A 27,534-nucleotide genomic window follows, 5' to 3' on the forward strand; every position below is an offset into this window, starting at 1 on the left:
ACAGAGCAGGGGCTGTGAAACTGGGAAGACCGCTGATAGTGGAGAAGTGTCTCATGCACTGCAATGTGCTCATCGGTGGCATCTTTGTGGTGGGTCTTTGGCCACTTCACATGTTAGTGGTCAATGGAACTGCAAGGCTGCTTTGAGTAGAATTCAGTATTTCACAGCATTTGCCGTCTTCCCCCAACGGCCTCAAGTGAGGATCCCTTGTCAGGTGCCTGGTGCTGAGGGTTTGTTGGGGGCTGCGAGGGGAGAGTGTCCCAGGAGGACTGCCTCTCATGCTGATGGCCCAAAGGAGGAGCGTTCCTGTCCTTATCAGTCAGCCAGGATTCCAGGATGGCCCTGGAGGAGAGAAAAGGAGGGCTCAGAGGAAGAACGGGGACCTTCAGCAAAGAAGAAAGATCTTGGGGAATTTGATGAAGGAGTGGGAGGGGAAGGAGGGAGGAGAAACTGAGGAAATAAGTGAGAGAAAGAAGAAAATGCAGGAGTTTGAACACTGAGTCCTCTGTGGAGAACCTGGAAAATCACATGGCTGCCTCCTCTGAGGCACAGAAGTCCGGAGGAGCCTGGGTGTCTGAGTGAGGGGTACACTATAGAGCTTCAAGTCCCAGAAACACCCATGTGTCCTGCACTCACTTCTCTCCCTCCTTTGGAGCTGCCCTGGTCTGTGGTGGGAGCTGGAAAGGTACTGCCCTCAGAGGGGGACTAGGGGCAAGCCCAGCAATGGGGAGAGTCAGCAAGGACCTGTCAGAATCGGAAAGATAGGCATGGTGCTTGCCAGTGTCTGGGCAGTCAGATCTGAAGGCTACACTCGCCAGGGGGGTACCAGCCAGAGGAGCAGGTAGAGGAACAAGCAGGGTGGGAACTGGGTCTCTGTCCTGGCTGCTGAGAGAAAACTCAGGGGCGATTTCTTTTCCTCTGGTATCAGGCACTGGCCCAAGGGTCCGTAACCAAAGAAGAGCTCTTTGCCCATACCTGCCCAAGTGCCCCTCCCTGGAAGGGCAAGGGCAAACTGGGGAATGGGTTTGAAATGAGAGCTAATTTCATAGACTTTTAGAGTGGAAAGGACCTTTAGATGTATCCTAGCCTTGCAGTAGAAGTCACAAAAGGGTTAAGGTACTTATACAAGGTCACACAGCTAGTTGGTGAAATTTCAACTAGGTCCCCTGACTTCTATTCCTGTGCTGTGTTCAGTATCTTTCATTAACTTCTGGTAGTTTTGTTCATTTTATCCAATGAAAGAAGAGTCTGCTTCTACCTCACCGCAGGCAGAAAGCGTAAGGGCATATATCAGGGCAGGGCTTGTGGGGCCCAATATAGTTGTAGACAAGGTCAAGGGGCTCTCATGTCTTCTTAGTTGAGCCAAGAATGACCTTTCAAATCCTGGAATCTTGTCCTTCGTGCCTCAGTTTCCCCAGTCATTGAGGTCATGAGTAAATGAATGTGAGTAGAGGGATGTAGAGAAAATCAGACTACATTGTAGATGGAGGAATGGCCTCTGTGCTGTGAAAATAAAAAAAAAATGGGGAAATGGAGGCATAGAAGAACGTTTCAAGATTTTAATGGTCATCAGGTGGCTGATCTGAGACAGGTCCTGAGAGTCCCTCTGCCTTACCAAGAAGGTAAGCTTGTCTGAGGAAGAAACTGACCTTCCTTCTTGTGGCATCTCATTCAGGATCCTTCTGTCCCAGGAAGCCTGCACTTGGTGTGCCTGAGCTTTCCTGCCTCTCCATGGCCTTCAGAATTTATCAGGTCTGAGGGCTACACTCTCCCAGGGGGTAACAGCCAGGGCACAAAAGGTGGGAAAGCCTGGAAATGGGGTCTGGGAGGTGAGGGGTTCCTGGGACCTTGGTGTTATTCCCCAGCCTACCTGACTTAGCACTGCCCCTCCCCTCCCCTACTCAGGTGGCAGAAGCAAGGTCACTGCTCACCATCCTTTGCCAGGCACAGTGCCAGTTTTTGCTTCCTAAGACCAATAGGCAGGAGAAAGGATGGAGCACAGCCTTTGACCTGGCCAGTGTTCCTGAATGGGCGGTCTGTGGTCTGTTGCTTTGAGGAGATCTGGAGGCCTCTTTAGAGAGAGCGAAGCCTTTATGGTGCGTGTGTGTGTGTGTGTGTGTGTGTGTGTGTGTGTGTGCTGGGAGTGGACAGAGGGGGTGGCAGGAAATGTTTCTCTAGGCCAGGTGATACAGAGTCTCATTCTAGTCAGCAACTCCCAGACATGCTCGTGGGGCTTGGTATCCTCCAAGGGACTTTCTAAGTCCAAGATTCCCATATTCTGTGACGAGACCTGTGATTCATTCAGCCACTCACAGAGCAAACAAACTTCCATTGAACAGCTGCTATGAACCAGGCCCTGTACTGGGTGAAAGGAATACAGGAGTGAGTAACTCCTGTGAGGACTCCCTCCTTCCTGGGAGGGGTGGTGTATAATCTTACATTGTCTTGTGGAGGAAGGAAACCAGAAAGGACCCAACCAACCTGAAAACAAGCCCCAATATGCCAAATGGCTGCGTTTACTGTTTCCAAGGGACTGTCAGTGAGACCCTGGTCTTTCAGAGGCTTCATGCAAACAATCCCCCACCCTTGGTCAATGAGATGCCCTTCTCTGCGGGAGAATACTAACGAGGGGCCCCGTGGACACTTGGGGGTGGGGAAGGATTGGAGGTCTTCCTCCTGGGGAGAGGGAGCTAATGGCTCTCTTCACCCGACAGCCCCCAAACCCTTATCTTTGCTTCTGGATTTTTCCTCCCCATGCCATCCATCTCTGGTCCCATAATTGAGAGACTTCGTGAGAATATTCGGGAATTAGGTGCTAGGACAGGTTAGAGTTTCTTAGGGCTAGAGATCTAGCAGCCTTCGCTGACCCTCCACCGTCTGAATCACTCTCCTCTAAAACGAACAAAATGTGTCACCACGCCTGTGTATGCGCAACAAGAACATTTTCTCTCCTGACATATTTCAGAAACAAGGTTTCCCATCTCTCCCAGGAGCCCGTGTTCCTGTGGTTCTCTCTCCTCTCTCCTCAGAACTCGCAGAAACTCTCCCAGTGGCCAAGTGAAGGGAGCATGTGAGGTCAGGGACGTGGCTGCTGGTCTGGATGGAGGCAGCTGCTCTAAGGCCCGGGGTGTATTAGGCCTCTGTCCCCCATGCTCCCCGTCTTGTAACTGCGGGGTGGGCTGGGCGCAGCCCCCCATTAAATGTGTGATGTCTCTGCCTGCCAGCGTGACCTCTACCCGCCCCGCCTCGTGCGCAGCGAACAGTCCACGGAGCACCGGGTGGGCCACGGGTGGGGGGTGCCGCGCTCCATAGCGCTCCCGAACGCCGAGGCCTCTTCCCAACCCTGGGACGCCGCGGGCACGCGCGCCCAGCCGGCTCCCCGCCCAGAGACGAGAGCGCGCTCGTGCCGGCGGCAGCTGGGAGTTGGGCCCTCGAGGCCAACGGGGCGGCGGAGGTTGGCTGGTCGGGGTCCGTCGGGGTAGCAGGCGGTTCCGTGTACCGCGGCTTTGGGTTGAACCCAAAGGACGGACAGCCTGGGCTTCTACTGCGGACGGTGTCGGTGCCGCTGGGTCGCAGTCCCCGGTGCGCTGTGGTCTGGGGGCCACCTAGGAGGGGAGGGGGGTCCTCTGCCTCCAATGGCGCGGCTGCGGCTGGGTGTCCGCTGGCGCTTCCCCCACTCCCGTTCCTTCCACCGCGTTTATTGGGCGTTAACCGGGTGCCAGGCAGCGCTGGGTGCTGGGGCTATTAATTCGGCGATACGAGTAGCTTCCCGGCTGGGGGTGGGGACGAGGGGCGGAGACTCAATAGGGTCTGCAGCGCCGGGGAAAGCCGCGGGAGGGGCTTCCAAACCCGAGCGGGAGGGAGGGCTTCCTGGAGGAGGAGACCTTTCCGCTGCGCTCGGAAGGGCGAGGAGGAGTCCTCCAGGGAAAATCGATGGAGAAAGACCAGTGCATTCCAGGAGAGGTGAATGTGTGTGTGGCCGAAAGACTCGGTCTCCCTCCGTATGCAGTTAGCAAAGCAGGGCCATCGACAGCTAAAAGAATCATTGTTTTATTTTTTTAAGAATCTGGTATTGGCCAAAACCGGTTTGGCTCAGTGGATAGAGCGTCAGCCTGCGGACTGAAAGGTCCCAGGTTCGATTCCGGTCAAGGGCATGTACCTGGGTTGCGGGCACATCCCCAGTAGGAGATGTGCAGGAGGCAGCTGATCGATGTTTCTCTCTCATCGATGTTTCTAGCTCTCTATCTCTCACCCTTCCTCTCTGTAAAAAATCAGTAAAATATATTTAAAAAAAAAAAGAATCTGGTATTGGAGTATTTGAGATCTTGCTTCCCAGCAATTGTCATCAGTTTTGGCTCAAATAAGCTCTTATAAATTTTTTAAAAAAATAATTCTGGTATTTTGGAAGAAGGTATTGACGTAGTCATTATGGGAAGAATCGGAACTTTGTTGGACTTCTTTACACTTATTTTCCGGTTTTGTACTGTTTTTGTAAAATATATTTTTTTATTGATTTCAGAGAGGACCGGAGGGGGAGAGACAGAAACATCAATGATGAGAGAGAACCACCCATGGGTCGCCTCCCGCACGCCCCTCACTGGGGATCAAGCCTGCAATTCGGGAATGTGCCCTTTGACTGGAATCGAACCGGGGACCGCTCTACCCACTGAGCCAAACCAGCTAGGGCCTGCTATTGTGTTTTAATTACGTGTGTGTGATGGGGGGGGGGGGGGAGGGGGGCCTGTTTTCTGAGCCTGCTGGGGCTGTGGCACAGTGGCAGCCTTCCAAGCCACTGAAGGCTGAGGGAGGGACGTTGTAAGACCTGCCATCTGTAAAGGGGGTGCGTGTTGAGGGCTGGAGAGCAGTTCTGCTTCTCAGGACTGTTTCCCAGGCCAGTCTGAGCGCCCACGTGTCGGTACCTTAACCAGGAGGAAGAGTTTCTTGCCCTTCTTACCCCCGCCCCAGGTGGAGGCTGTCAGGAGTCTCTGGGCCTAGCGCTCCAGCTTCTGATCATTCCTCTGCACCACCACCCCCCCAAGCAGGGGCTGTTCTGCGGCTTCAGTCCCCTCCCTCGCCTGGCAGCTCCCTCCCTTCGTCCTGAGGCCCCACAGGCTGTCTTCCATAGCCCAGCAGCCTTTGCTATCACTAACAACAGTATTTAGTGAACCCCTAGTGGGGAAAGGAACATTTCATGTTTAACATGATTCTGGCATAATTATTATTAAATATAGGAACTCAGTGTCCTAGAGGAGTTAACTAGCTCAGCCCCAGGTAGTAAGTGGCAGACCTGGATGTGAACCCTGCACCCACGTGCCTAGCAGCTCTTGGCTCTCCCTTAGGTCCAGAGCACTGGCTGAAAAGCCCTAAAAGTGCCTTTGCAGTGGCTAAGCCCCTCTGCATGGCCAAGAAACTCCATCTCCAGGTTCTGCTCAGCCCACACCGGGGCTGGCCTGGCCTAGGGAACTTTATAGAGAAGGCAGGTTGCAGCTCGGGAAGTCATTTATGCAAAGAATCTGAGCTGGGGGTCAGTCAGTGGCTTCCCAGCCCTGGAGAACTGCTGGACACTGCCACTCAGGATCACCCAAGGAAAGGCAATCCCCAGCCAACCTTGCACCCCTCTCCCCACTGCATCCCACCCTCCACGGTGGTCAGTACCTGGCTGTTCCACAGCACCAGATGGGAGATGAAGGGTCTAGGCCAGCGGTTCTCAACCTGTGGGACGCGACCCCTTTGGGGGTCGAACGACCCTTTCACAGGGGTCGCCTAAGACCATCGGAAAACAAATATATAATTACATACTGTCTTTGTGATTAATCACTATGCTTTAATTATGTTCCATTTGTAACAATGAAAATACATCCTGCATATCAGATATTTACATGACGATTCATAACAGTAGCAAAATTACAGTTATGAAGTAGCAACGAAAATAATTTTATGGTTGGGGGTCACCACAACATGAGGAACTGTATTAAAGGGTCCCGGCATTAGAAGGTTGAGAACCACTGGCCTAGGCTGTCCTCTGCTCAAATCCCTGCTCTGTAGGGCCCAGGGAGCCCACTGCTCCCAATAGTCAGGTAGGGCAGTGATAGGGAGTTGGAGGACACCTCTTTGGACTAAGTTGCAGGGTGAACGGCAGTGACCCGCCTCTTCCAACACTAGAGGCAGGCTAGGACTGGGCACCTCCCACTTTCCCATCGCTAAAGGGGAGGAATGTGCTTCCGAGGGAGAACAAGGTCAGGAAGATCTGAGACACAGCCTAGCCTCAGGCAGTGGGTGTCAGAAGCCCTTGCACATCTTCCTGGCTTGGGGCATTTCCTCCAGGGTCACACGGGTGCCCTGGGCTCCCCCTTCACAAGAAAACAGGATAGCAAAGAAACTGCTCAAAGGCCAACTGAAAGCTGGACAGACCACACGCTCACTGAGGTTAGTGCATCAGGAGCCTACCCAGTTCTGTCCAAGCGCCGTGTATCTTCCAAGGTAGGAAGTAAATCAGGCCAACTGAAGGTCACTCTGGCTCTAGACAACTGCCATACCAAAGAGGCTTCTGGGCAATCAGGCTGCTGAAGAGCTGAAAACAGCCACTTTCATTTTGGGGGCAAGTAGGACTAAGAGAAAGGAGAGAAAGCAAAAGAGAGGCTCTCATGGATTTTCAAAACACGACTTTGAGAGTTGCCACTCGGGATGCAATCTGTGGACTAAATCTGATCCTCTTGTTAAAACGGCATAAAATTTATTTACAAATATCTGTACAGTTTGTGTGACAGGTCAGGATTTCACAACAGAAACAAAGAAAACAAAAGCATTCTTTTTCAAGGGAAGTTGCAGGCGTAGACTTTCCCTGCACCTGTCAGAAGCAAGACAGACAAACAGACCTATACATCATGAGTTAGACATATGGACACTGGCCTTTTTGCTTCTTGGAAGGAAGTGAAAAATGTATAAAACAGCCTTAGGTACTGCACCCACCAACACTGAAACCACACTGTGGGGGGTAGGGGTGGGTGTGGAGCAGGGGGGCCCTGCAGCAATTTCCCAGCACAAGAAAACAAGAAATACTGTGAACCACCAAGAAGCCCAGCTGATTCTATAATTTCATGTCTTATGCCTGGGTAGGATTTCAGTTCCGAGGCCCTGCCTCAGTTGAGACTGGAGCCAAGTCCTCAGTCTTGATTGCAATCACCAAGTAGGCTACTCAGTGATGAGTTAACTTTCGGTCTTCTTTGGTTGGCTTTTCTCCCTGCTATTTTGGCGTCTCAGAACGAAAGTTTCAGCAGCTGCATGTGGGGAGGTAGTGGTGAAGTGGCTACAGTGTGATGCAGTTTTAATAAAAATTTTATTATACAGCCATAATGTAATTGACACTTCTCCCAAATCCAAATGATATTAAATACAGATCTACATGGTGAATCAGAATGACTCCAGCAAATCCTATGGATTCTATAATTTCATGTCTTTTAAAACCAGGAAAGAGAAAAAAGTCCAAGTCAGTCATGATAGGAGAGGTCCCAGCAGCCTCCGGGACTCTGCTGGAGTTCAGGCAACATTTAACAGTCTGTGATTCCACATTTATACAACAGTCTATAAAGGGTTCCGGTCAATGGACTATTCAAGTATATATGATTTTAATGAGTCCATCACCACTCCTTTGCCCAACTGAACTGTCACAGCTACCACATAGCTGTGTTACAGTTATATTTATCAATTTTACAGTCACAATACTTTTTAAAAACCATTCATTACTGCATTTTTTAAAATAAAAAAGTGTAAACTAAGTTAAAGCAATGCTGAGGCTCTACTAAACCCAGAAGAGTTATTAGCAAGTTCATTTTTATGTTTAAATACAACTTAACTCCATGATTTCCCATCACCCCACGTCCTTAAAGAACAGTAGAGAAGAAATACAAAGCAGAGCTTCTAGCTAGATTTCCTCTCGCTCTCATGGGAATCAGCAGCTCTCAGCTGTTTCTTTAGCTTAGTTCTTGGTATATATAGTCAGCTGTACTTTGTTCTGAAAAGATTTGTTAAATGCCACTTTTATTTACACTTGGAGCTTTACACCTGAGAATGATTATCAAGCAGTCAGCTTATCTCTTTTCAAACATTTCATAAAGACATACACACTTCTTTGCTGGCTTCACCCTAGCTGCACAATATATATATGTATACACACACACATATATATATGTATACACACACACAAAACTGCACATGCTTGTAACATTTGCAATCTAAATCTTTTTGTGTTCTTTCCCTCCACATCATGTTAAATACTTTCTCTTAAAAACAAAATATTATTCTTACTGAAAGAGCAAAACAGAATCACTAGAAAGATACAAGTACATGGGGTGGGAAAAGATTCACTCTACGCTCAGGCAAGAAGCTGTGTTCTATACCCATGGGATGAGCAAGACACCTGCACTGCCCTCCCTGGGACTTGGCCGTGGGCTTCCCTCCCACCTGCCAGGACACAGACTATAGGGAAGGGGCCAAACTGGGGAGTTTTCTTCAAGGTGGGGAGGTGATGAGGAAGAGGAGGTGGGGAAGGGGAAGTTACACAGCTACAGCAGTCAGGCCTGTTTATTAAGAAGAATCACATTTAATGAGTTTCTTTCTTGCAGTTTCAGATGCTCAAGTACAGCTGAAAAAAAAATCTGAAACAGCTATAGACCCATGACAGACTGATACAAAGAGTACTGCATTTTTAAAAAATGATAAAAAAATCCACACACTTGCAGACACACACACACACACACACACACACACACACACTTTCTCTCAAATAGACACCCCTCCCTCCCCACAAATGTACACTTTTTGGAAACTAAATTGATTTTGAAAACCCCTCTTCCACAGAGATGGGAAGAAGAGTAAGATGAGGAGAGAGGACGGAGGACTGTAGGTGCCCAGAACCCACTCCCTCCACCAGGGCCAGGTTCCAAATGTTCAATGTTTGGATTCAAGGCAATCCAGAGAGGAGACTGCCCAGTGCTGCTGCTATCACCACCAGGGGCTCCAGCAAGAATCCCAGCTTCACGGTAATACTGAATGCGTGCAGAGTGGCCAATGAACTGTGCTGGTTTAAAAAAAAAAAAAAAAAAAAAAAAGGCAAACACAAATCTAAAGACATGGATAAAGCCCAAGATAGCCCAGGTCCACACTGGGTGAGGCCTGGAGGTGGGGAGGGTTGATGGAAGATGGTGCAGACAAGGGAAGTCTATACAGCAAATGGTTTATATTACAGATGACTGGCAGTTTAGAGTCTCTTCCCAGTTTCTACTGCTGCTCCAGCCCAAAGAGGGCACATAAAGGAAGAAGAAAGGTGGGACACTGATGGGCATGCAGGGTCAGAAGCAGCAGGCTGGGTGAGCTCAAATAAGCCCCCGTCGCTTTTTGTAGTCTTCCAAGTTCAGAGATCTCCTTGGAGCCCCATCCTTGGCTGGTGGAGCCTTGGAGGTGATGGCCAAAGCCTTTGACTCTATGAAAAAGAAGAGCAAATTGGCAGCTGAGGCACCGACAAAGTAGTGCTTTACTCCTTCGGGTAGCCTTCCTGCATGTCCCTATTCCCTCTCAAAACATACCTGCAGCCTCTATAAATACTGAGGAGCAGAACCCCCATTTCTTCCCTAAATCAGGCTGCCTTGCAGGCCGAGAGGGCCATGGAGCTATCTGGTCCTTGGCCATTACCACTCCCCACCCTCACCTACCTGAGCTGGGAACTTGTAAATCAATCTTCACATCAAAATCATGTACTTTGAACAAGTCTTCTGAGAGGTCACTGGCTGACTTAGAATTCAAATCTTTATCCTTTCCCTGACCCTGCAATGTGAAGAGAAAAACTAATTAGAAAAGCATAAATGTAAGTGGACTTCAAGCAGCACTAATGGTAAAAGCTCTTGCTCAAGTTTATTAGATCTTCCTACTAAGACTCTTTTCTGATTCCTTTTCTCAGGACAGGAGGCCACAGACAAAGAGGGTTTTTTTCTGAAGCTTAAAAGCAAAGAGGAGAGGGCAGGCTCGTGCCTATGGTGTGAGGGTAGAAAGATAGGCTTAAGGCAAACCAACCTTCTGACCAAGATTTCAGGAATTCCTGGCAGTTTGGGCTCTACAGGAAAAGAGCTAACTTAGGCAGAAAAGTAGTTCTCTTTCGGGCAGTCCTCAGTTTAGATTTTCAGTTTTCAAAGAGCTTTCACTTTCTGATCCTTATATGTCCTATGCTCCTCCTAATTTTCCTGTGAGGTAGGCAGGGTGTAAGTACTGTACCCATTGTACATAAGAGAAAAGTGGATCAGAGGACTAGATGTCAGTTGCCTAAAGCCACAGTGAAAGCCTTAGTTCAGAAGTGGTGTTGCGTTAGAATTTAAGTTATCTGACCAAAGTTCAGCAGCTGTTTTCCACATGTGTACATAACTGGGATGGAGAAAGGACGGTCAATGGGACTTCAGGTTCCTCCAGATGGGAAAATCAAGTCCAGACTAGGCCAGGTTCTGCCTGGTGTCCAGGCCCGCAGCCTCGCTCCGCAGGCACGGGGAGGCAGTGCCGCACTCACCTTGCTCATTTCCTTTGGAGCATCTGGTAACACTCCAGAACCATACTTTGCATTCAGCTGGGCCAAGATGGCAGCTTGAACAGCTGGGTCTCTGGACTGAGAGAGGAAGATAAGATTGCTCAACACTCAGTAGGACGGTCCTACGGAGACTCCTTCCCACCTGCCGCCATTAACATCACAAGCACCACAGCGGCCCGCCAGCAGCTTCGTGGGGTTTTCCTCAAGGCAGCAAAAGCTCTGAAGCCACGCCCAGCCTAGCCAGCTCTAGATGGGTGACCCAGCCTACACATTTCCAATGTCTGTGGCACAGGGTGGTTTAGTCCACAGGTTTCTATAAATCTATGCCAGGCTTTTACCACCTGGACATCCTATAGCAAGATAAGAAAAAGAGGTATCCAGACCCAAGAGTTTGAGGCAAGCAAATCCCACTAAGATATTATTTTTAACTTCTTTATTAATCTCCTAATGCAGTGGTCGGCAAACCGTGGCTCATGAGCCACATGCAGCTCTTTGGCCCCGTGGCATGGGCCGCGAAGTTTCAATCGCACTGTACATACGTGCCCGTACATGGTATTTTGTGGAAGAGCCACACTCAAGGGGCCAGTCTGCCAACCACTGTCCTAATGGAACTCATTTTACGTCCCAGAATGTAGGTCCTGAGTAAAAACGTCCCCTTCAGGCACTCACATTAGAAACGATGGTAGGTTTGCATTGCCGTCTGGTAAAGGGATCCATCTGTTGGTTTTTCATGTTGTGACTTTCAGCCTGAAACAGAAAGCACGCATTACAGAACAGTATCTCCTTTCCGCTCCTCTCATCATGAGCTCACATATAAATAAAAGTCTTTGCAAGGGCCTGAAAAAGTCAAAGCTGTCTATCCCTCTTTTCCCCTCAAGAATACCAAAGTGGACATGGGGACAACCACCTAAGGAACAAAACTGGAAACAGATAAATACCTGTGGAAGAATCTAAGGATGAGGAGGGGTAAGACAGAGCAGAAGACTGCTGCTTTTCATAATAAATTAATAAACTGAATGGGTGTATGTATACATACGTACAGAGCACATATGTGTTAAGTGAACACATTATTGCAATAATTAAAAAAATAAACCCAAGCAAGATGTAGAGAGGATTTCATATCATTTTACTAACTGATCCAGATAAAGTTGTCTTACTCACCACAAGGGCCTTCTCAGACTCCACAATATTCCATTCCCGGTTCCGCTGGTTGATGTAACTAAGGGTGAAGAAGAGGAATGAGTCAGTGGGCTGTGAAGCGAGGAAGGGAACCACTGAGTTGACCTCAGAGAGATGAGGAGCCAGTGCAGCACAGCGTGTACATAAGGCCACAGGCTCACCTGATCACTGTGGCAAGGTTTGTGGACCAAGGATAGGAACCCCATCAAAACAGGCCCTGTAACACACCTAATAGCAGATATGTTCTTGGTCCGCTGGCGGTCCAGGGCCTCTGCCCGCTCCTCCAGCTCATTCAGCTGGTCTTGGATTTGTTTGGCCTTGTCCTGATCCCCCAGGTCCTCTGCCATGGCCTGCACAGGGAGGAAAGTGTGTAATTTTGGCCTCAATTTGTATCACGTGTCCCCTGACTTCCCGCACAGGCAAGCTACCTCACGATATGAACAAATGACAGGAGGTGTGAAATAACACTTAGAACGTATAGTAGTAACACGCTCCCATACAGCTACCTGGCTCTGGGCCTCTGCTAGCATTAACGCCAGAACGCAGGCCCTATATGCCTCACTCACTACAAGGCTCCCCTATCCTGAGGTGAAGAATGGGAACCAGCTGGGCGTGGCAATACAATTCATCCGTTCAGACCTAGACTGATACGACCCTAGGGTCTATCTGATCACACATGAAACTGAAGTGATTAGAAAGAAGACGAAAAGAACAAGCAAGATCAGTTTCAGTTTATAGAAAGGAAAATCCTGCCTCTGCTTACTCGCCAGGGTGAACAAGTTTGATTCTCACAGAGCCTTAGAGGACAAGGAAAGAGGTCTGAGAGCAAGTCCTTACCTTTTCCTTTAGCAGCTGAGTCTTCTTCATGGCATAGTTAGGCGGAGCTTTCCTGAACCTTTCCTTCTCTTTTACAATCTGTACCAGAGAGGAGATACCAGCAGTGAGGTATTCCTAAACTACTTTTGGAGAGGCTAAGTGAGCCCATTCTGGAAGCAAGCAGCTAGTTAAAAGGGGGCTGCTCTTCCTACAGCAGTGTCATGCCCCAGAGAGAGCGAGTTCATTCCAAGGGATACTATGCTGCTTCCGGGGTCACGGAGATTCTTCTGGGACAGTCTGAAGGAGCATGCACCAATAAACAGCAGCAGCCCAGAGGCCTGGTACTGTAAGGCTAGCCACTGTCCAAGAGAACAGAGATCAAAGAATTTTACCAAAATATTTTGGAGGAAAAAAAACTCTTGAAGGACCAACCCTAGCAGAATACAGATCCCTGAATCCTGAATACACTTCTATAGTCTAGAACTTCAAATGAGAATGTATAGAAAGTACTCTGATAAACTATAAACAGTAAGAGAGCAATATCAGCATTCCCTCATCCTCATGCAATAACAGCACAGCTAAAAACACCAAGATGTAAGGAAGGGAGCCCTAGCCAGTTTGGCTCAGTGGATAGAGCGTCGGCCTGCGGACTGAAGGGTCCCAGGTTGGATTCCAGTCAAAGGCATGTACCTCAGTTGCAGACTCCTCCCCAGCCCGGGCCCTCATCGGGGCACATGCAGGAGGCACCCAATTGATATGTTTCTCTTACATCAATATTTCTGTCTTTCCCTCTCTCTTCCATGCTCTCTAAAAATCAATGGAAAAATATCCTTGGGTGAGGATTAAAAAAAAAAATGATGTAAGGAGGGAAAAGTCATGCTCTTCCCTAACACTGGTTCTTGATGAACCGCTAGGCTCTGAAGTATCAGTTTTCTTACCTCTTCAATGTCTTGATCATTAAATTTATAATTAAGAGCTTCTTTAATAGATAATTCCTTCTTATTGATTTCATCTAGAGTGGGCAACTGCATGCCAGCAGAAAACATCTGGACCAAAACATGATAAAAGGTTATATAATAAGTGATTTTGGAAAGAAACGCTGTAACCGTTTTCAGGAACAGCTAGGTGTTGTCTGCCCACTTACCGCTTCTTTCCACTTCATGAATTCGCTTTCAGTGAATTCTTGGTTTGAGACAAACTCTAGGCGGAATACCCGTTGGTCATTGCCATGCCTACATAAGAAAGAGACAGCATCTCCAAGAATATGTTGACAAGTACCAGCAAAGCAACCCTACCGGACTGTGTACCATCTATATCTATGGTTCTCAATCCTGGCTACACTTTAGCATCATCAAGATTTATAAAAATTCCAGTGTCAAAGCACCTTTGTAGATAAACTGAATAAGAATCTCTGGGAGTAGGAACCAGGCACTGAAATTAACAAACAAAGCCTCCCAGGTTGTTCTAACGTGCAGCCAAGATTAAGAATCAGCCCAGCTGGTGTGCCTCTGGTTGAGTGTTGACCTATGAACCAGGAGGTTTTTGGTTTGATTCCAAGTCAGGGCCCATGCCTGGGTTGCAGGCTTGATCACTAGTAGGGGGCATGCAGGAGGCAATTAGTCAAGGATTCTCTCTCATCACTGATGTTTCTATCCCTCTCTCTCCCTCTCTGAAATCAATAAAAATTAAAAATAAATTAAAAAAAAAATAAAGCTATGGACTTGGCCTGGTACTTCAAAAGTCCATTTATAAGCCGTAACCGGTTTGGCTCAGTGGATAGAGCGTCGGCCTGCGGACTGAAGGGTCCCAGGTTCGATTCCGGTCAAGGGCATGTACCTTGGTTGCCGGCACATCCCCAGTAGGGGGTGTGCAGGAGGCAGCTGATGGATGTTTCTCTCTCATCGATGTTTCTAACTCTCTATCCCTCTCCCTTCCTCTCTGTAAAAAAATCAATAAAATATATATTTTTTTAAAAAGTCCATTTATAATAAAATTTGTCACAGTCAATTGGCCTCCAGAATATGAGATACCATGGATATATTCCCTGGAGAGGAAGAACACTGTCTTTCTACCAACCCCTGTGCTGACAAAGTTAAGTGAATCAGTGCCATTCTCCTAGAGCAGTGGTCCTCAACCTTCTGGCCCTTTAAATACAGTTCCTCATTTTGTGACCCAACCATAAAATTATTTTCGTTGCTACTTCATAACTGTAATGTTGCTACTGTTATGAATCGTAATGTAAATATCTGAGATGCAGGATGGTCTTAGGCGACCCCTGTGGAAGGGTCGTTTGACCACCAAAGGGGTTGCAACCCACAGGTTGAGAACCGCTGTCCTAGAGACAGTCACTCGCTGCACATCATGGCCACTGCCCTCCCCAATTGGTTCTTTTCAAACAGAGCAATGGAGATAATGGGGATGGGAGAAGGAATGGGGAGGACTCATAGAGAGCAAGTTAGGCCATGGTAGAGCAATGTCTGTTGCCTGCTATTTGTAGTGGTCCTAGCAAACTGCTTCTATACCAATGTGGGGCTTTAGAATCTTCAGGAGCCAAAAGGGCAGGGATTTGTGTGTATTTTGTTGTCACTGCTATCCTGATACTCAGAACAATGGCACATAGCAGACATCCAGTAAGTATCACGTTACCGAAGAGGAAACTAAGTCCAGAAAGGTGACCTGACTTGTCAAAGATCAGGGAAGCCAGTGCCAGTGCCACGTCCAGAAAGCACGCCTCCTGACCATGCTTAGGAAATGCTTGTAGGGCTCTGCGAAGAGGTGGTCTTACAACCTGACTTTTTACTTCTATATGTCCTACCACTTCGTATCTCTGATTTCCCCTAGGAGAGAAACATATATCCTACTTTCTCTCCAGACAACAGCATAATAAAAGTCCCAGAAAACCATCTCATTGGGAGAGAATAACAGCCCACACAGGCAGTGCCTGTTTGCAATGGGAGCAGAAGTGGCCACACAGAAACACCCCTCCTACCGTAGCTGTAGCCCTTTGTTTGTTCTGGTGCCACCAAGCTGGTAAACCTTGGCGGTTTCCACAACACCCGTGATCTCAGCAACCTAAGAGAAAGGACAGAGACGATATTCAAAACAGAGTCAGAGCTCTCCACACCACTCTCTCTTTGGCTCTATCTCCGACTGCAGACGAGTGACCCTGCACTGAGAGGAGTCCACAGCTGAAAGGTGTCCTGGGCACCTTTCTCAGGTTTAGAACTGATGGCCAAACACCAGGAGCCCCGTGTGCAGAGTAAGCAAGCACCAGGGGAGGAGGCAGTTAGCCTGTGGGGCTCATGAGAAGCTTCCCCTCCAATTTAATCCTACCTATTGGGGGAGGTACTTGGAATTCCAGAGGTCAGTTTTATCAAATATAAAGATCATGGAGGTCAGTTCCCACTGCCAAGCTTTCCAGGGTAAGATATGATAAGACCATACAACCCAGAACAAATGGGACTAGAAGAGTGACAGATTTATGCAGTATCTCTTAGAGAGTATTTATATTTAAAACATGGATAACTGTCCAAGGAAAGAAACACTAACCCGGTAAACTGGTTTGCTGTTGTGGTTTCCAATGCCAATCCGCACAAAACATCCTGTGACAGTTTTAGCGAAGAAGGGCATATGACACCAACGTTCCAGCTTATGCCGTGATAATCGAACCCGATTCAGTTCCTCGGGTGAGGACACGGGTTGTGATTTCGGAGGGATCTCTTCTTTCCTGTGAGGAACGAAGGGCACTGGGAAAAGTGTTCATCATAAAAACTGATCCAGATAAAACTTAACAAAGTCAAAGTACACGTGATGAAGGCAGTAGGAGAAATAAATGATCCGACAGGAAGGAGTGGTCATAGAATCCTGTTATTAACCAGTAGTGTGAACTGTGCTGATAAGGCTCCCACCTTCCCAGATCACCTATTAGAGTAAGAAGACAAATGGAAGCATCTGGCCATGGGGGTGACGTGATGTCAGTTCTACCTACTGGGCCCAAATGAAATGTCCAGGGCTTCAGGCAAGAGCCAAAGGCAGGAACATATGTCTGGGCTAATGTACAGGGAACTCAACTCCGCAATTCAGGGTCCTGGACCAAACAACATCCAGAGACCAAACAGGGAGATTTTGGAAACTACGCTAAGCTTCTCCTCAAAGAACCCACCTGTCCCAACTACCAGACTAAAATGTACACAAGCTTACTCTTCTTCTTCATCAGAGGATGATGTTCGGGATGAGCGGTCTGTCTTTTCACTGGATTTGTCATCTTCTTCCTCCTCCTCATCGTCAGAGTATACCTCACTGGTTTTTAATGGCTGTTTTTTGGCGAGGAGCTCAGCTAAAAAGAAAGGGAAAATGTTTACTTAGCTTCTCTCAGTAAGAAACTGGAACATTCTTCATCTTTGAAAAAGAACTAACACATTGAAAATGACTTGATAGCTCCATCTGCTCTGAACTGGATTGTGATGATTTGGATACATGAAGAAGTGAGACCCTGGCCAGTTTGGCTCAATGGGTGGAGCATCGGCCTGCAGACTGAGGGTCGCAGGTTCGAATACAGTCAAGGGCATGTACCTTGATTGCAGGCTCGATCCCCAGCCCTAGTCGGAGCAGGTGTAGGAGGCAACCAGTTGATGTGTCTCTCTCACATCAGTGTTTTTCTCTCTGTGTCTCTCCCCATCCCTTCCATTTTCTTTTCTTTTTTTTTTTTTTTACTAAATCTTTATTGTTCAGATTACATTTGTTCCTCTTCCCCCCCCCATTTTCTTTTTTTAAAAAAAATATATTTTTATTGATTTCAGAGAGGAAGGGAGAAGGATAGAGAGATAGAAACATCAATGATGAGAGAGAATCATGGATTGGCTGCCTCCTGCATGCCCCCCACTGGGAATCGAGCCCACAACCCCGACATGTGCCCTTGGCCGGAATTGAACCTGGGACCCTTCAGTCCGCAGGCCGATGCTCTATCCACTGAGCCAAACCGGCTAGGGCCCTTCCATTTTCTTTAAAAAAATCAATGGGAAAATATCCTTGGGTTAAGATTAACAAAACAAACAAACAGGAAAGCAAACAACAACAAAAAATGAAGTGAGTTAAACCCGAGAGTTAAACCATTTAAGCACTAAATGTCAAGCCTCAGTAGACACAAAAAGGGCTGGAATACTGTTTCTTTTTTTTTTAAAATATATTTTATTGATTTTTTACAGAGAGGAAGGGAGAGAGATAGAGAGTTAGAAACATCGATGAGAGAGAAACACTGATCAGCTGCCTCCTGCACACTCCCTACTGGGGATGTGCCCGCAACCCAGGTACATGCCCTTGACCAGAATCGAACCTGGGACCTTTCAGTCCGCAGGCCGACGCTCTATCCACTGAGCCAAACCGGTTTCGGCTGGAATACTATTTCTAAGTGGGCAGAAAGGGTCACCAATTGTACCGACAATTGTTTTTCATTGCACTTAAGATACTTGACGATGGTCAGGAAAGATGGGGGGAAATTTTATGATGACTTCAGAGAATCTTTGAGTAAAACTTTAGATAGAAAGCAGCTACAGATAATTATGACACAAATGGGCATCACTGTATTCCAATAAATATTACTTATAAAAAGGTAGTTTATCAACTGCTGCTCGACATAAAACATAAGGAGTGATTTCTAGGATATATAGTAAAGTGGAAAAGCAAGGTAGAGAAAAGTGTGTATGGAGTGCTACCATTAATCTAAGACAGTAGGTGAATCTGTGTCCTTTTGTTTAGGGGGAAAAGGAAAGATAAAAAAATTTTTCTAAGTGGTTACCTTTTTGGGAAGAAGGAAAGGGGTGAAATAGAAAGGTGTAGTGCTAAACTTTTCTGAATATGCCTTATTTAGTAGATTTTACTTTGGAACCTTGTATTTTATAAAACAAAATAATAAAAAGTAATTTCTATACATCACAAGCAAAATGAGTGAAGTATTCATTTGATGACACAACCACACAAAAAGGAACTATAACAAGCGACTTTAAAATATAGCCATTAAAAAGATAGACATAGACCAACAGAAAAGAAAGCCCAGAAGTAAACCCTTATATATATGGTCAAATAATTTTTGAGAAGGGTGTCAAGACCATTCAATGGGAAAACAACAGTCTTAAAAAAAATGGTGCTGGAAAAATTAGATATCCCACATGTAAAAACACCCCACAAAGAAGTTGGACCCTTACCTTACAACTGTATACAAAAATTAACTCAAAATGGATCATAGACCTAAATATAAGAACGAAAACTATAAAATTCTTAAAAGAAACCTTTAGGGGAAAAGTTTCATGACACTGGATAACAATTTCTTGGATATGACAACAAAAGCAGAGGCAACAAAAGAAAAATATTAAGTTAAAAATTATACTTCCTTTCTGCCAAAACCGGTTTGGCTCAGTGGATAGAGCATCGGCCTGCGGACTGAAGGTTCCCGGGTTCGATTCCGGTCAAGGGCATGTACCTGGGTTGTGGGCACATCCCCAGTGGGAGATGTGCAGGAGGCAGCTGATTGATGTTTCTCTCTCATCGATGTTTCTAGCTCTCTATCTCTCTCCCTTCCTCTCTGTAAAAAATCAATAAAATATATTAAAAAAAATGATACTTCCATCAAAATTAAAAGCTTCCATGAATCAAACAACACTATCAAAAGCAAAAAGACCATCCTGGCCGGTTGCTCAGTGGTTAGTGTGTTGGCCTGTGGAGGGAAGGGTTGTGGGTTCGATTCCTGGTGAAGGGCACATATCTCAGTTACAGATTCCCTGGCCCCTGTAGGGCCAAGTGCAGGAGGCAGCCAATTGATGTGTCCCTCTCATATTTCTCTCTCTTTCTCTCTCCCTCCTCTCTAAAAATTAATGGAAAATATATATATATATATTTTTTGGTGAGGATTAACAGCAACAAAAAGAAGACCAAATGGGAAAGACATATGTGAAAATCATACACAGTGGAACCTCAGTTCTCGAACTTAATTCTGGAAGGCTGTTCAAGAAGCGATTTGTGGAAAACAGAATCATTTCTTCCAATTATAAATAATATAAATTGAATTAATCCATTCCAGACCCCCAAATGATTCCCTATTTTAACCTTTCTTATATACAGTACATGTCTAATGTATTGTTTAATCTATAAACACTTTTAAAATTAAATTTACTAAACCACTCCCTACTAGTCTTAAATGAATCACTTTTAGTGTTCAATCCAGGGATGTCTTTCAGGTCAGCATGCAGTACCTTTGCTTGTTCATATATCGCTGCCTCTGAAATAGCTGTTACTGCCTAATTGCTTTTCATTTCTCCAAATCAGCAAGTTTTTCTACCCCTTTCATTGTCTGTGATCATTGTTTCTTTCACACACTTAGCAACATTAGCACTCTTTTTTCTTTAAAATTTTTTTTAACAGAATGATTCTGTTGATTTTTAAAAAAATATATTTTTATTGATTTCAGAGAGGAAGGGAGAGGGAGAGATAGAAACATCAATGATGAGAATGAATCATTGATCAGCTACCTCCTGCATGGGGATTGAGTCACAACTTGGGCATATGCCCTGACTGGGAATATAACCCTGACCTCCGGGTTCATAGGTCAATGCTCAACCACTGAGCCACACCAGCTGGGCAACATTAGCACTCTTGATGGCCTTTTTATGTTTTAAAATTGTGTTAATTCTTGATATTGATTTCACCAGCAACAAAAGCATTATCTCTGATGCCTGAGAAACACTTTTTGTCATTCTCAGGTATCAGCTTGAAAGGGTTGTCAGTTTGAAAACAAATGGGTTGACAACCGAATTGTTCGAGAAAAAAGGTTTGGCTGTATTTAATAAGGGATTAATAATAAAAAAATATAAAAAACACCTATAACTCAACAACAACAAAGAAGTTGATTAAAAAATGAGCAAAAGCTATAATAGTTATAACTTCATCAAAGAAGTTATCCAAATGGTCAATAAGCACATGAAAAGATGCTTAACATCACTAATCATTAGAGAAATGCAAATAACAATCACATTTCATATCCACTAAAATGGCTACTATCAAAAAGACAATAACAAGTGTTGGTGAGGATATGGAAAAGTGAAACCCTCATACACTGCTGGTGGGAATACAAAATGGTAAAGCCACTTTGGAAAACATTCTGGCAGTTTCTCAAAAGGTCAAACACAAATTTACCATATGTTTCAACAATTCCACTCTTGCTCTAGCTGGGTAGCTCAGTTGATTAGAGCGTTGTCTCAATACGCCAAGATTGTGGGTTTGATCCCCGATCAAGGCACATACAACAATCAACCAATGAATGTATAAATAAGTGGAACCTGGCCAGTGCAGCCCAGTGGTTGAGCATCAGCCTATGAACCAGGAGGTCACAGTTCCATTCCGGTCAGGGCACATGCCCGGGTTGCAGGCTCCAGTGTGGGGTGTATAGGAGGTAGCTGATCAATGATTCTTTCTCATTATTGACATTTCTATCTCTCTTTCCCTCTCACTTCCTTTCTGAAGTCAATAAAAATATATTTTAAAAATAAATAAGTGAAACAACAAATTGATGTTTCTCTCAAATCAATAAAAGGAAAAAACACACACCACACAATTCCATTCCTAAGTACTACATACCTAAGAGTAATTAAAAACATGGGTCTAATCAACAACCTATACACAAATGTTCATAGAAGAACTATTTATAGTAAAAAAAGCAGAAACAACCCAAATGTCCATCAAGAGGTCAATGGATAAATAAAATGTATTTATCCATACAATGGAATATTATTCAGACATAAAGAGGAAGAAGTATTGACATATGCTATCTCATGGATGAACCTAGAAAATATTATGCTAAGTGAAAAAAGTCAGACACAAAAGACCATATATTGTGTGATTCGATTTCTATGACATGTCTAGAACAGGCAAATCTATAGAGCTAGAAAGTAAATTAATGCTGGAGGATGACAGACCTGGAAGGTGATGGCTACTAGCAAGGGGGTTTCTTTTTAGGGTAATAAAATATTCTAAAAGCCATTAAGTTTTACTGCACAGCTTTGTGAATATACTAAAAGCAACTGCCTTGTATACTTTAAATAAATAGTATAGTACATTAATTATAGCTCATAAAGTTGTTATGAAAAACAAAACAAAAAATCTTGGCATCCAAATTTTGAAATGAACTTATTCAGTATGAGGCTCCTGGTAAGTTTTATCTTTAAAAAACAAAAAAGAAATTCAGAGACAAATGGTGACTAAGTAAATGTGGTACTTGCATCCTACCACAACCACCTGAAATTTAGCTAAAGTGAAGTCCTATAGCTAAGTATATAAAGAAGCCACAGACTGAAAGAAAAGGGATGGAAAAGTTATTTCTTAAAAAATGGAAACAAGCTGGTGTAGCAATGCTTATACCACAGAAAATAGACTTTAAAATAAAACCTATAATGCCCTGGATACTATGGCTCAGCTGGTTGAGCATCATCCCTTGCACTGAAAGGTCACCAGTTCAAATCCCAGTCAGGGAACATACTGGGTTGTGGGTTCAATCCCTGGTCGGGTTTCGAATGGGAAGCAACCCATCAATGCTTCTCTCTCTCCCTCTCCTTTCCTCTCTTTCTAAAATCAATAAAAACAACAACAACAATAAAAAGGCTGCCCTAGCCAGTGCGGTTCAGTTGGTTGGGTGTCGTCTAAAAGGTTGCCGGTTCACTGAAAGGTTGCTGGTTCAATTCCCTCTCTGAAATCAATAAAAATAAAAAAATAAAAAATAATTTCTTAAAAAAAATATATATATATATATGAAAATGGTAGAGAAATTAAAAAAACAAAAAACAAACAGACATAGGCTATAAGAGGCTGTAATGAAGGACCCAGCAATTTCACTTTTGGGTATTTATCTGAAGAAACTCAAAACACTAAAATGAAAAGACATATGCATCCATATATAATCATTGCAGCATTATTTACAATAGCCAAGATATGGAAGCAACCTAAGCATCTATCAACAGATGAATGGATAGCCCGGCTGGTATGGTTCAGTGGTTGAGCTTCGACCCATGAACCAAGAAGTCAGAGTTCGATCCCCAGTTGGGGCGTATGCCCAGGTTACAGACTTAGTCCCTGGTGGGGCAGGGGGGTGGGTGGGACATGGCCAATTGATGATTCACTCTCATCAATGTTTCTATCTTTTTATGCCTCTCCCTTCCTCTCTCTGAAATAAATAAAAAAATAGATGAATGAATAAAAAAGTGGTATATATATAAAATGAAATGACTCAACTATTAAAAAAAGAATGAAATCTTGCTATCTGCAACAACATGGATGGACCTAGAAGGTACTGTACTCAATGTAATAAGCCAGACAAAGAAAGACAAATGTCATATGTTTCACTTATATGTGGAATCTAAAAAATAAAATAAATGAACAGGCAGACCAGAAACAGACTCAATAATACAGAGAACATTTTGACGATTGCCAGATGGTTGGGGGAATGAGTGAAAAAGGTGAAGGGATAAAGAGCACAAATTGGGAGTTCAAATTAGTAGTTACAGAATAATAATGGGGACAAAAAGTATAGCACAGGAAATATAGTTAATGATATAGCAATAACTATGTATGATGTCAGATGTGTACTAGATTTATTGAGGTAATCACTTTATAAGTTATATTATATAAATGTCTTATCACTGGGTTGTACACCTAAAACTAATATAATACTGTACACCAACTGTAATTAAAAAAACAAACCAAGCTCTGTACACTGAAAAGACTTAGACATAATAGTCAACCCAGTAATATGAACACTTGTTGGATCTAGACTGTGGTGTCCACATACAATTTCTCATGAAAAAGGAAGCAGAGTTCCTCAGAGAAATGGCTGATTCCAAATTCAGAAAGCAAGAAAACTGTTAAAAACTACTGGAGTCTCATATCAAAAGGACTTAGGCTACAACTGGTTGAAGATGGAACGATACGAATGTCCATATTAATTACTGCAATGGATTGAAATGTATGAAGTATCTTAAAATCCATGAGTTCATAACGATATTCAAAATAAAGAAACGAACCTCACTGGTCACCTTTGGAAGTTGTCAAGGAACTATCTTTCTTTTAAAACCTAGTAAAGCAAAAAAAATATCCAGCATTTATTCTGCCTTTCCTATAAAAAATAGTACCTAGTGGTAACTACATAGCTGATGAGTAGTTTCTCTTTATAGAAGTAAACCCAAGATAATAAATGAAGAAAGAATAATAGATTATAACATCACCCTTTTGCAACTCATAATAAATTAAATGATCTAGGTAATGATTACAGTGGCTGTTGGGATAGAACATTTTACTATTACCAATGCTTCACCGTTCTTATACCCATGCTCTTTGCCATGTGACTCAGTGTGAAGTTCTTCTCAGCCATTAATGTTGGACTTGGTAATGTGACTTGCTCTAGCCCATGGAATGTGCACACATCTGACACGGCCCATTCCAAGTCTAGGCCATAAGAGGCATCTCGTGTTTCTGCTTGCCCCTATTATACTTCTGCCATCACCATGAGAAGAATGTGCCCTAGTTATACTGGTCTGAGGCGGGAGAGAGAGAGGTGAAACAGACCTGCTTCTATCCTGAAACTTGGGAACAATCCCATCTAAACCTGTATATCAAGCAACCCCTACCTGAACTGCAGATGCTTGACTAAGAACAAATGATTGTTTATCTGAGTTTGGGGCAATTTGTTATTTCACATTATTGTGGTAATAGTTAAGTGACAGCTGGTAGTATCACAAAATGAAAGACAAGCAGATACTCTGGGTCCCCTGGTATAATATATCACTACCTAAAACTTAGTCTTCCAAAAAAACCCAAAATAGAAACAGAACAAATCCAAATCTGTCCAATTCTCTAACTACAAATTACAGGAAATTCAAGGGACTAGAAAAACACATTCAACACCACTAATGTGATATAGTCAGCATCTATGAAAAACTACAAGATAAATGACCCAGTTTCTTCAACAAATAAACTGAAAGGGGCTAGTTAAAAAAGAGATTGACAGGAAAACCTACAGATTGAGTGACTTCAAGGATTACTAACAAATAACAATGTGTGGATTTTATTTATATACTGATTCAAATGATCAGATTAGTATATTTTATAGAACTAGAGAAATTTAAAGACTGACTAGATATTTGTATAAAGGAATAAAATGGTAAGGGATTCGTTGTTATCATTTTTTAGGTAATGTATCAGCATTATAGTTATATTTAAAGTAAGAGCCCTTATCTTTTCAATATATTTCAATGTATTGAAATAGTTATGGTTGAAATATAATGATGCTGGGATTTACTTTAAAATAACCTGATGATAAAAAAACATAATAAAAAAATAAAATAACCCGATGGAAGAGGAAGTATAGTTTTAACAAGATTGGCCATGAGTTGCTGTTACTATTCTTATGCACCATTCAGGCTTGTTAGAGTAGATGTGGGTTATGATTGCCGAGTTTGCCCAGCACAGTGGTTTTATCACTAAACGTTGGACTTGTTGATGGAGTCCCGTAGTAGTTTCAGTGTTAGACACAGTTTTTTCCACTCTACACCTGTGCATTTTCTCTTTGGGTGACTGAATGAATGTTTAAGACATTTGTGTGCAAAGTTACTCTTTTTATGAACTGTTGTGCCCTGTAAATGCATATTGCTCTGTGACTCCAGTATATCTTACCTGTACTGATCAAACCTAAGTAAACATTTTTATTATAACTCCTCCAAAACAAAACAAAACAAACAAACAAAATGATTGGCCGTGAGTTGACTGTTGAGGCTGGATGATGATGGGTTCATGGAGGTTCATTACACTATACTCTGTATGTTTTTGGAATTTCCCATAATAAAGAGCTAAAAAGGGGGAAAAATAAAAATGAGCACTAGGAAGTCAAATCATATGATCAAAGACACCAAGTAGCATTATATTTTCCCTACTTACCTGTTCGGTTCTTCCGTTTTTCTCTCTCTGCTTTTAGCTCCTCCATGGCTTGAGATTTTTTATCTAGTTTCTCATCCCGTTTGGAACGCCGTTCCTTGTTGTGGGATGTTACCTGGGAAGGGAAAGATATGTAGGATGGCTCTTTTTACCAACTGGCTATGACTGTCTATACCCAACAATTAACTATTTAGTTCTTCACTGTGAATCTATATTGACTATAGAAACTGAAACTTGTTTAAAGGGGAAGAGCATCCTCTTGTGGACAAAGAGGATAGAGCAGTAGAGTCAACCCCCATTTTCCCTGCCTAATAAACAGAAAGCCTAAGAATGATAGGAATGAGCACTTTTTAAAATATATGTAAAATATATATACAGGCAGTCCTTGGGTTAGGTCGGACTCAATGTATGTCGTTTCATGGTTACGTCGCCATCTCCCATTTATTTATATATATATAAAAAAAGTTCCCTCATTTCTACATATGTGCTTTATGTTTTTTATTATTTATTTACCACAAGTAAAGATCAGGAATTGTTATCTTTTTTTTTTCTTCACTGTTTCACTTCATTACTACTGTGTATGTACTCCATGTGAGTGTCGTAGGTGCTTATGCAGGTGGGTTCCGACTTACGGCAAAATCACATTACATCGCGCCATAGGAACGGATATCCGACATAACCCAAGGACCTACTGTACATATATATTTTTATTGTTGACAATATTACAGATGTCCCCTATCCTGCCCTCCCTTTTCCCATCTCTTCCCAGCCCCTGCCCTACCCCAGGCCTTCACCACACTATTGTCTGTGTCCATGGGCTATGCTATGCATGCATATAAATTCTTTGATTAATCTCTTCCCAGCCTCCTCTCTGAGATCTGTCAGTCTGTTCTACGCATCCATGCCTCTGGACCTATTTTGTTCCTCAGGTTATTTTGTTCATTAGATCAGAAATAAGCACTTTCAAGAAGGACATCCTAGATCATAGCCAATATTTGCTGATATTATCAACAAAGCTTTTTGTGACGAATGCAGAGATGACTAATTTTCCCAGTTACTTTTACAACCAAGTACAGAATGACGTACACCTGATTGAGTAAACATAACTAACCAACTGGGCTACCTTGGACAGGATATTTACCAACTTTTCCTTAGAGGCTGTTCACACATCAGTTAAGCTGCTTTTTAAATGCAGACTTGAGTGAAGGATTCCTATGGAATTAAACAGTGCAGCTAAGGGTGAAATGATATATCTAGAGAATGAAGACAGTATGTAATAGTCATGCACTAACTGACTTAGGCTGATTAATACAAACGCATCTTTTATATAAATACATGAACTCAAAACAGATTTTATTCTTCAGATAATGAGGTCCATTGAATCTCCTACCTGAGATTCTTGAATCTGTGTCAGCTTTTTCTTTTCTTGCTCCTCTTCTTGCTTTTTCTTTTTTTCTTTCTTTTCTTTCTTTTTGGCTGTTTTTAGTTTTTTCTTAATTTCAAATCTGATTAAAAGATATTTATTTGTTTTTTTAAGTTGCAATTAAATATTTGTAATGACTGATTTCTATTAGATAGGAGAAAGGAAGTAAGTAGGGGTGAGGAGTTAATAAACGTTTTCTGCTTCCTTTAAGAAACTCCAATGTACAAGTACCATAAAAAACATTGAATATAGCCCGGCTGGTGTGGCTCAGAGGTTGAGCATTGACCTATGAACCAGGAGGTCATGGTTCGATTTCTGGTCAGGGTACAAGCCCAGGTTGTGGGCTCAATCCCCAGTAGGGTGCATGCAGGAGGCGGCAGATCAATGATTCTCTCTTATCATTGATGTTTCCATTTCTTTCTCCCTCTTTCTTCTTCTCTGAATAAAATATATATTTAAAAATACTGAATGTAGCCCTGGCTGGTTTGGCTCAGTGGATGGAGCATCAGCCTGCAGACAGAAGAGTCCCGGATTTGATTTCTGGTCAAGGACACATACCTCGGTTGCAGGCTTAATCCCCGGC

The 27,534-nt window shown here is 43.8% G+C and overlaps 1 protein-coding gene across 2 annotated transcripts in view; it reads right to left on the reverse strand.

Annotated features, from left to right (window-relative positions):
* Positions 1-6,710: 6,710 nt before the first annotated feature.
* The window catches only part of RTF1 (RTF1 homolog, Paf1/RNA polymerase II complex component), a 61,567-nt gene continuing 40,743 nt past the window's right edge, over positions 6,711-27,534 (reverse strand). For both annotated transcript variants that reach the window (XM_070424947.1, XM_070424952.1), the window contains 14 exons: positions 26,919-27,033; positions 25,532-25,643; positions 16,763-16,898; positions 16,112-16,289; positions 15,552-15,634; positions 13,707-13,794; positions 13,501-13,608; positions 12,584-12,661; positions 11,975-12,096; positions 11,729-11,786; positions 11,237-11,314; positions 10,550-10,645; positions 9,708-9,819; positions 6,711-9,478 (listed from right to left, as the gene is read on the reverse strand). In XM_070424947.1, coding sequence (XP_070281048.1) covers positions 9,372-9,478; positions 9,708-9,819; positions 10,550-10,645; positions 11,237-11,314; positions 11,729-11,786; positions 11,975-12,096; positions 12,584-12,661; positions 13,501-13,608; positions 13,707-13,794; positions 15,552-15,634; positions 16,112-16,289; positions 16,763-16,898; positions 25,532-25,643; positions 26,919-27,033 — 1,471 coding nt within the window. In that variant the 3' untranslated portion in view covers positions 6,711-9,371. The remainder of the gene's footprint in view (positions 9,479-9,707; positions 9,820-10,549; positions 10,646-11,236; positions 11,315-11,728; positions 11,787-11,974; positions 12,097-12,583; positions 12,662-13,500; positions 13,609-13,706; positions 13,795-15,551; positions 15,635-16,111; positions 16,290-16,762; positions 16,899-25,531; positions 25,644-26,918; positions 27,034-27,534) is intronic.

Source organism: Myotis yumanensis, unplaced genomic scaffold (assembly GCF_028538775.1).
Source record: "Myotis yumanensis isolate MYYU_CA2020_CCGP unplaced genomic scaffold, mMyoYum1.0.hap1 SCAF_1, whole genome shotgun sequence".
Lineage (NCBI taxonomy): Eukaryota > Metazoa > Chordata > Mammalia > Chiroptera > Vespertilionidae > Myotis > Myotis yumanensis.